The sequence below is a fragment of the Azolla caroliniana genome, unplaced genomic scaffold, assembly GCF_043228905.1.
Source record: "Azolla caroliniana isolate FFs.n. ecotype wild unplaced genomic scaffold, voAzoCaro1.0.p SCAF_1, whole genome shotgun sequence".
NCBI lineage: Eukaryota > Viridiplantae > Streptophyta > Polypodiopsida > Salviniales > Salviniaceae > Azolla > Azolla caroliniana.
Window position 1 is genome coordinate 35684609 of NW_028230436.1, and position 9880 is coordinate 35694488.

At 40.6% G+C, this 9880-nt stretch overlaps 1 protein-coding gene across 1 annotated transcript; it reads right to left on the reverse strand.

Moving 5' to 3' along the window:
* Positions 1-3319: 3319 nt before the first annotated feature.
* Positions 3320-5368, reverse strand: LOC147870176 (uncharacterized). The gene has a single exon (XM_087329825.1). The coding sequence runs from the start codon at positions 5141-5143 to the stop codon at positions 3320-3322; it is 1824 nt and encodes a 607-aa protein (XP_087185951.1). The 5' UTR covers positions 5144-5368.
* Positions 5369-9880: the final 4512 nt, after the last annotated feature.

A 9880-nucleotide genomic window follows, 5' to 3' on the forward strand; every position in this document is an offset into this window, starting at 1 on the left:
CTTGTGGATGTCATGATTGAAAGACAAGAAGAACATGGTGTCTTTGTTAAACATCTAACATAAATGTACTCGAATTACCCACCCTTGTATGGTAAATATACATACGAAAGTGAAAGTTATCATGTTTCATTCTTTCCTTGGTTCTTGATTTTCATACAATGTGTATCAAACATACACTTAGAATTAAATTTAAATATTCTCCTATCTCTAAGTTCCAACAAGTACCCATTCCAAGCATTGCATCCTATACCAACCTCTTTAATGTCACCGTGCATGTCCTCTTTGCCACAACCACTTTTGTTCTTCTTTTATCATAATGATCCCCCGTCCTTTGAAGAGGACAAGTCGTTCTACACTTTTCCACCTCGTAGGCTCGTATTTTATTTTTCAATAATTTTTATTTCCTTTTAACATATTTTGAAGTTGAGTGTGGGTAGCTAGTATACAGGGAAAACTTTGAAATACTCCCATTCTTCCTTGTTTCCCCAAATGCCCCCTAAGGATTCCTTATTACCTTAAATGCCCTTCGTCTACCATCTTTATGTTAATGAGACACTTGCAAGGCTTTTTTGATTACTTTCAATTTTCATGGATATTCGTTGGTCTGATATCAATTTATTCTTTATCGTTATCGTTCCCAGAAAGTATGTCATATTATCATATAGGGTTTATTGTTCTAAGAAGATACCATACATCATCAATTGAAGTCTCCATTCGTATGACGTCATTGAATCTATATAGAACAACGACTCTTTTTTTCCCGTCAAACATCAGTAATCGTTGAGTTGCAGATAAAATGTCATTGCCGATTTCTATTGTTATTTAATATTAACATCATAGAGCAAGTTTTTAACTAACACAAGGCATAATCATGCCATGCCATCGACACACATTAGATGCGTGTCGATTCAAAAACTAGATATTGTGTTATTTAACTATTTGGATCGTGTTGATTCAAAAACCCATTTTGTTGTTCACATTTGAGGCTTATCGTATACTCGAAAGGCAGCTCACATATACCATAAAAAGAAAACCCTCACATAAACATTATATGCTATTGTTGGTCCAAAAGCCGGATCAAAAGAAGCTTTCAATGCATATCTAACTTCATTTTAAATACGGGGTTTATTAGATCGAAAAGATGTGAAGCCAATAGTTATAACGACACATTCTCTTTAGTTTCTTAATATTAATGATCGTAGCCACATCCAAGTTTTGCACTAAGGCAGAATATTTAAAGACAAAAATTGAGAGAAAAGAGCGGATGATGAAAGGACACTTCAACTTTAGTGCAAAGATTCTAAACATTGTTATTATATATATTAGGTATATCGAGAAATTTGGAAACCTAAGGGGACCCAAGAGAAGGAAGTGTCCTTGCTTCTTCTCTTGTTTTATAACATTATGTAAATCCTTTACCCCTATCACGACTTCACCATAGAGAGGCTCAACACTACACGACGACCGTGCGAAAATTGAGGTGATACAACATGATGTGCAACCAACTTGCAAAGAGAACCAACAAGACTTAGATATCTAGAGTTTATTTGGTGTCAAGACAACAACACATTGGTGCCTAACTCAACACACTACTTGATTGCAACTTGCTAGCTTTTAATAATTTCTTTTTGGATCAAGATTTTTTCTTGTTTTATGCACTTAAGGGGGGGTATGCTTTCTTGGGAAAAGAGAATGTAGGAAATGGGCTTTTCCAATCCAAGGAGCAATGTATATCAATCATTTTCCAGTTTTAATCTTATTGTTCATGCTAAAGGGAAAAGGACCCCATCCTTTCTCGTTTAGACAACAATCACTTAACAAGCTTAGAGCAATGAAAACTCCGCCCCGGCTCCTCCCCCAGGTCTTGCGCATTTTGTAAGCTGATTTTGTCATTGTTAATGGGAAGATCACATTGTACTAGTACTAGACGACGACACAATATAGTCTGTGGAATTCCTTGTTTAACGCCAAGACAACTACTATGTTTTGGAAATGAAAGAAAGGTTAATTCTACCCAAGCTCCCACCATAGGTAGCAATATCTTCACACCCACAACTTCCAAATGTGAGTATGAGCCACAAGTGTGTGTAAGAGAAGAGTAGCCGAGTTTCCAAGAAGAACCACCATATGTATTCCAAGTTTGGATAGACTAAATGTGTCAAGTAGTGCACGGAAATGTCACAATGCGTTAACAAGACAAATAAGGTGGATACCACACATGGATGTGCCTTGAGTTTGCATGTTGGTAGAATACAAGGTTCAAGCCACCCCACCCATACAAAAAAATACATGTTTCAAGCAAGTCATGCATATTAAGCAACAAGTTCAAATAACCATCGCATGATGCAAATGTGGGTCGAGTTCACCACACACACATGGCTAGGGTCTTAGGCCTGAGGCATTGCTCCATCTCCCACACACACACACACACACACCAAAGCCATCTTCAAAGACAAATCATGGTGTCTAGATGGGCATACATATTTGATGATTTTATCTCTTTGTGTTGTCTCAGATATTGGGTCTTGTGTGTCCACACACAGACAGATATTGTATGTAGGTCATAAGATTGGATGTGCTGACTGGCAGCCATATATGTGTAATAGATGTGCGGTAATGAATATGTAGATAGATGGCTCGTATGTCCTGCCAGACACAGGTAAGTCATCTCTTGCGGTCGGTCACATTATACAATCCAATCCAGAAGAGAGAATTGCCACAGGCATTCCCTTTCCATCTTGGAAAACTACCACAACATCCTTTCAGCTGTTGTATCGATCAAGGGATGGAATGCGATACAAGAAGAAGAAGAAGACCGCATTACATGATTCAGAAAAAGCAAGACACAGATGAAATTGGAGCAGCACACTGTTTGGCATAGATAGATATGTAATCATAAACAAATGGAGTTGATTCATAAGATTATGTCATTAATACTCGCCGTATCTGCAGAAAATTAGTATCTATTTTGTCTCCTCTTGAATTAGGAGATACATACATACATACATACATATATATATACATACACATAGGGTATAATGATGAGGATGAGGGATTGAGGTGTGCCGGAAAAATGGGTTGGAGCACTCGACATCGTTCTGAGGAAAACAAAAAGAAAACCCTAGTCATGGTTCCTCTAGTCTCCATGGACACAAGGAGTATATCGATATATATATATATATATATATATGTATATGTATATGTATATATTGATATATGAGAGAGAGAGAGAGATGAGTATTTAGTGAGCCGAATAACAACAACATGGTGTGTATCTTTTAATGTTTTTTTCTGAATTAGGTATCTTCCTTGGTACTTCCTACTGGGGAAATAGGGCAAGAGCTACTCTTGGGGGTGAGGGAGGGCTCGCTATCAGCTGTTTGCTGGCAGCCTCTAGGTTGTATGCGAATGGCCTAATATGTGGCTGATGATGATGATGATGGTGGTGATGGCCATTATTGTAAGGATCAAGTTGCATCTGTGGTGTGGCACTCGGATTCAGATTTGGAGATGATGTCATCCAATTGGAAGACAGTGCCTGGGAGGAGGTGGGGCTAGGGTTAGCACTAGCACCATGATTAGGCGGCGGCTGCACTGACTGATTACAGCTAACAGGGTGGAAGAGAAAGGAAGCTTGATCATTAGGGTTAGTTAATGCAGGGTTATTCAAGATTGCTGCTGGATTGAGCTGTTGGAGGTTGTTGTTGTTGTTCCGAGGATGGGTGTGGAGGATTAGGGCATTCATCTGGGGCGGCATACCCAAATGGTCATTGTTCTTATTGGCGTGATTGGGCACCTGATTTGTGTGAATAATGGGGGCGGGGGCGGGGGCGGGGGCGGAATGTGCTCGATGAGGTACCGGTAGCTGGACTCTGGCTGTGGAGGTAGGGTTTCCTTGGGCATGGGCATGGGCATGGGCATTGGCATGGACGTGGGCAGCACCTGAGAAGAGAGCATCGGAGGTCGGGGAGGCGGGGCCGAATAACTGATCGTTGGTGGGGATGCTGGTAATGGCGAGCTGATTCATGATGGGCTTGGAGCAGGAGGAGGAGGTGGAGGAGGGAAGTGCAGAGGTGGGGGATGAGAAGAGGAGGCTCCCTTGCTGCATCCTGCGCAGGTACAGCCTGTACTTCTGCAGGTGGCTGGCCACATTCTCCCGGGTGAGGCCGCCCACATTCATGAGCTGCATGATGGTCTTGGGCACCGCATTCCGGATACCCAGGTGTGAAACCGCGTCCACGAAGCGCTTGTGCAGCTGCGGCGTCCACACCAGCCTTGGCCGTTTCAGTGTCCTGGCTGCCCCTCCGCCTCCTCCGCCTGTCCCTGTGCCTCCTCCTCCTCCTCCACTACCGTCCCCTCCCTCCATGCCATCGCCAGAGTTAGAGGAGCTCTCCTTCTCTCCCATCTGGTTCATCATGCTCGACAGCTCCATGTCCGCCCCCATCTCATCCAGCCCATACTGATCCAACCCATCGTACTGCCTCTTCCCGCTATGCCCGCCGCCCATCATCACCATCTGTTGACATTCCGCACTACCGTTCCCCATCTCCTGCTGCATCTCTGCATTACGACGACTACGATGATGATGATGATGATGATGAGAACCGGGCTGTGCCTGCTTGTTTGCAAGCACCATGTCATGATACTCAGCTTTTATGGAAGCTGCAGAGTCATGATAAGGTGAAGCAGATGCGGAGGCAGCGTGAGATTTGGGGCATATCTCGTCCGAGGGGTCAAGATCGGGGGTTCCGGAGTTGCAACAGCTTGCAGTGGGCGCAGTATGTTCGAGTACTCGGGCGGCCATGTCCGGTTCTGCTCGATCTACGGAATGATTATGTGGCAGTGGGGATTTAGCGATGGCAGAAGCAGTAGTAGTCGATGAGGCAAGGTGGGAAATTTGTATGTTATTCACTGGTTTCGATGGAGGGGGAGAGGCGGAAGGAGGGAGGTTGAGATTGAATAGGTTCGCCAGAGCCTTGGGGATGAGGCTGTGAGAGATGGGGACGAGCTCCTCTGCAGGGAAAAGCTCATCCGTCTGTTGTTTCGTGCTGTTGTTGATGGTATGGTGGTAGGGCATTAGTTGTAGCTGTGAGCTTCTAGGTGTTGCGATAGCCATGGTTGAAGAATACACGTCTTTCTTCATGCTCTTTCTTTGATCAGTGAAGAAGAAGAAGAAGAAGAAGAAGAAGAAGAAGAAGAAGAAAAAGAAGAGAAGACAGATCTGTTGGTTTGCGTGATTATGGAAGGGGGTGGGCGTCGTTCGAATGCAGCTGCTTATATGGCTCAGCTGTTGCGCTACTCCTGCTGCTGAGAGAAACAGAATCCTTCATTCCCAGTAATAAGACACAGACAAAAGGCATAGGCCACACACACACATGAGTAGATGATTAGGTTTTGACAGGTTAAGTTAGGTTAGTAGGTTAATAATGATCATCATGAGGTGTAGCAGGAGCAGGGGTAGTAGATGCTGCTGCTAAGCAAGGCGATAGATAGATAGATTCATCCTATCCTATCCTTCTACTATGTATGTATGACAGACATAGAGAGGGAGGAGAAGAAGAAGGCACGCTTCTGATGGAATGGATAAAAATAACTTTCTGAGGAAACAAATGTGAAATTTGGGGAGAGAGAGAGAGAGAGAGAGATTGTGTGTGTGGTTTAAGGCCTTGGCGATGGTGGGCGTTAAATGTGTGTGTGTGGCTCTATTCTAATTTCTTGTCGTCTGTGTCTTTGTCTGTTTGTCTGTCTGTCTGGCACTTTTTGGTTCAACTGCTGCAGCACAAAATCAACCTCCTCTCCTATTCCCTACATCTCATGGTATCACTATGTATGTATGCATGTATGTATGTGTTGATAACTTGATATCATCATCATCATCTTATACATATGTGTACTATATGTATATATATATATATACATATGTGTACTATATGTATATATGTATATATATATGTATTGTGTGTGTGTATATCAAACGGCCACTATGTTCTGAGTCAGACAAAGACAGACTAGAGAGAGAGAGAGAGAGAGAGAGAGAGAGAGAGAGAGAGAGCTGATGATCGATCCTCAACCAATTCAATATGTATGTATATGTAATTTTAAGTAAAGGCTATTTTCATGCGTGTGTCATGTCTTAGCAACCGTATCCTCTCTCTCTCTCTCTCTCCAAACACACACACACACACACACACACACAGAGGGGCCACTGACCTCATCACAGAAGAGAAATGAGAGAGGGATGTGTGATTGGAGTGAGAGAGAGAGAGAGTTGGGGATTTGTATTCCATCCATTCAGTAAATCAGTCAGTCAGTCAGACCGTCCGTCCGTCAGTCATTCATTCTCGGACACAGTGAATATGAGAGAGAGAGACAGAAGAGATTACAAAAAGCAGAGAGAGTAGTTTGACTTGCTATACGTTTCCAAATTTCAAATTCCCTCTCTGTCTGTCTTGTCTGTATGTCTGAAAAGGGAATTGCAGTCCTGAGATCGAATCCGCCCTTCCCTTCGAAGCCTCATCTATCTGTTCGATTGACCATACGGATCTCTGCGTTCCCTCCTGACTCCTGAGTCCTCACATACACACACACACAGTGGGGAGGAGGGGGGTGTCAATGGTCATGAATTATGATGAGTGATCTCAAAATTCTTGTCTACTGACTCCTCCCCTGGCCCGTTGATCCTTGCCTAAAATAGTTGGCATCGTGTATGAGAGGATTAGGGTTTATTTAGGGTTATAATTGATTGATTATATAGGAAGTAGCTGGTCAACCGCTCCTGTTCTCGATGAAACACACACACACATGCCCGATGAGATGTGAGATAATGGTGGTGTTAACTTTTTTATGCCCCAAGTACCCAATCTATTCCTTCAATCTTTTACGTACACAACACACACACGTCAAGTTATCTATGCCTATGTATGTGTGTATGTGTGTGTGTGTGTGTGTGTGTGTGTGTGTGTGTGTGTGTGTGTGTGAATGTGTGTGTGTATCGTAGATTCGTATACCTATTATATGTATGTACATACATTGCATAAACATACCTTTTGCGTCATTTACTCAGTACTATTACTAGCTATCTTTATGTATCTAGCTTGCTTGCTAACATTGATAATGTGGAGTAGGTACATAGACCTCCAGAGTCCGCCCACCCCCCACATATTGGTGGTATACAAATACATAAGTACGTGTTGCACTACACCAAGTCACTTACAAACCTCGACAACTTCCTCTCATATTTATCAACCCTCGCTAACTAATTGTGGCGATATACATGCATGCCATACCCTTAACCCTACCTTTACACTATCCTACTACTATGTTGAATTGTGCTCCCTCTTCTTCCTCCTCCTTTAAATTGTGTGCTTCAATATATTGGACCATTCCAACCGTCATACCCTTCAATTTTGCTCTTCTTTATTCTCAAATAATGCAGCAAAGAATAGCCTCCTTGTCATGACAACACTTACAATGATGATTTTAAATTAGGAGAAACCCCACACGGGAATATCTATACAGTGATTACCACGTGTCCTTACATATGTTAAGCTTTTGTTATTCTACTTGAAGTTCTCTACTTGATGGGTCCCCTTTCTACTACCTCCAATGTACCTATATCTCTATGCATATGATCTTCACCCTTCCCATTCATGCAACTTATGATATGATCGCGTGAAGATGTATTGCAAAGTTTAGCTGCAAGCTCGCAAAAACTAAGATGATGTCTTTCTTTTCATACGCCAAACCCCCTTCCCTTTGTTCAAGATAGTGTTAGCAACAAATACATTCAAGATATGTCTACCCCACACCTTAATAACATTCCGACATCTATAGGATTGAAAGAATTGCCTCCAAAACAATCATAATGTTGTTAAATAGACAAAGGAAAGTATGCTAATAGCTACTTCTGAAACCTGATCAGTAGTTGTAGCCAACCAAGTTCCATACTTGTGATTAATTTGATAGCTACAAATGTAGAGTTCATTTTGCAAAATTCACTTTCTATAAGAATGGACACTTTCTATTGCTTTGAATCTTGACTCTACGGAAACATTCACAATTGACTTACCATTATCGTCCTCTAAAGTTTGTTAGTAGTCAAGGTATTTGTCAAAGGTGCCCCATATGCTACATAAGTGTTCACAATATACAACCTAAATTTGGATTTCTTATGTGCATCTATATTGGGCCTAATAGTGTCCTCATAACATCATGCTTCATGTATGATTAATTATGTAAATTATGGATGATAAATTATATGTTTTTTCAGTTCCTATCCAAAGGTAGGCTTTGTCATGGATGGGGTATGCACCAACTTTATAAGGGGGCATTGCTTTATAATCGTGGATCGTTGTATTTATTGCCATATCGCGCTTGAAATGCCAACAATACGTTTTCACTCCTTGTGTTATGGGAAAACTAATGACGTCGATGTTGTAAAGTCATTATTTAGGACTAGTGTAGATTATTATTATATCGAATGTAGCACAATAGTTGCTCTAGCTTTGAATCCAATACTTTAAAGTTCATGTTTTTGCATCTAAGATTCAACAAAATAAGATAACATCCTCAACTTATAAGCAATTCAATAGTGGGACATGGAAAGCCTCTTATATGATGTGTAAAAGCAATACTTTCACATTATGCTTTCATAGGTAATGTCTTGTTATTAATTAACCAATATCATCACGATACCAATGGATATCTACAAGATATGTAAATTATGTTATATCAATGTGTGTGTATACAAATATAATACACATATACAAATGTAGAGCTTACTTATGCGGTCTACCGTATTGAAGTAAGATAATTATTAAATAAATCAAAATGCTTGCATTATGGAGATGAATAGGCATGAGAAACTTTTACTCATAATCTACAATATGTTCTTTGTCTCAATGACTTTTTTCCTTCATGTCCGCATCACCACTAGGTTAAGCATTAAATGGAGATTTGATTTTTCAATGTCCACCAAACCCTCCTAAGTTTTGGTGACATTTTGTCTTGTACAAGAGAATCTACACATGAATTTGGGAGGTATGTATGATGTCTCGATAACTTTTTGGCACTCATTCACATGGATCCCTACATTTTGATTTTGTACAACCTTTTCATACAAGTGTAACAGCTATCATGTTTCGCCTTTCCCATCAAGACTACAATCATGTGGTTTTGGCTATGATGAGAAATGTGTGAAAGATGCACAATTCCCTATTCCCTTTTCCCACATCAACTAAATCCAAGCTTATAATCGTGGGTGAAAATTGGTCTATAACCAATTGAAATCCCCTTCCCCCCATGTATGATTGGAGTTAGGATCTTTAAAATCTAGTCGGTTGTATAGGATAGCATAATATTTTTGTCAGCTTCTCCAAGTTCAACTAAAAATATAATAACTTATGTCCACTTTGAAGTGCTGAAGTTATCAAATACTAAAATATTACTCTGCTAGCATCTCCTATAGATGATTAGCACATGTTGCCTCTTGAAAGATTGAAACTGAGCAAGAACCTTAAAATCTAACATTTTGAAGGTTCAGAATCCTCCTTGCGATTGAGATTTAAGTGGTGAGATTTCACATACAAGGACTGTGTCCATGTAAAGTTTCTCGTATCATTTGCTTCAATACACCATCAAATGTTGGAAGGTAAATTTAGATTTGAATTTGTAAAAAAAAGTTTCTCTTTTTTTCATCTTTCTCTATAGTATGTCTAGAAAGTTGAACCAAACTTTTTCTCCACAAATCTATGTTAAGCTTTTCATACATATTGAGGCCAGGTCTATTTGATCATTTTCATACATAACAATCTTTGGCTATAATGAATACAAGTTAGGTAGGTGTTCATTATGAGTTTTACATGATTGCTAGGTCTATAAG

Coding starts and splice junctions, on each gene's coding strand:
- LOC147870176 (XM_087329825.1), bottom strand. CDS start 5,143: ATGAAGAAAGACGTGTATTCTTCAACCATGGCTATCGCAACACCTAGA.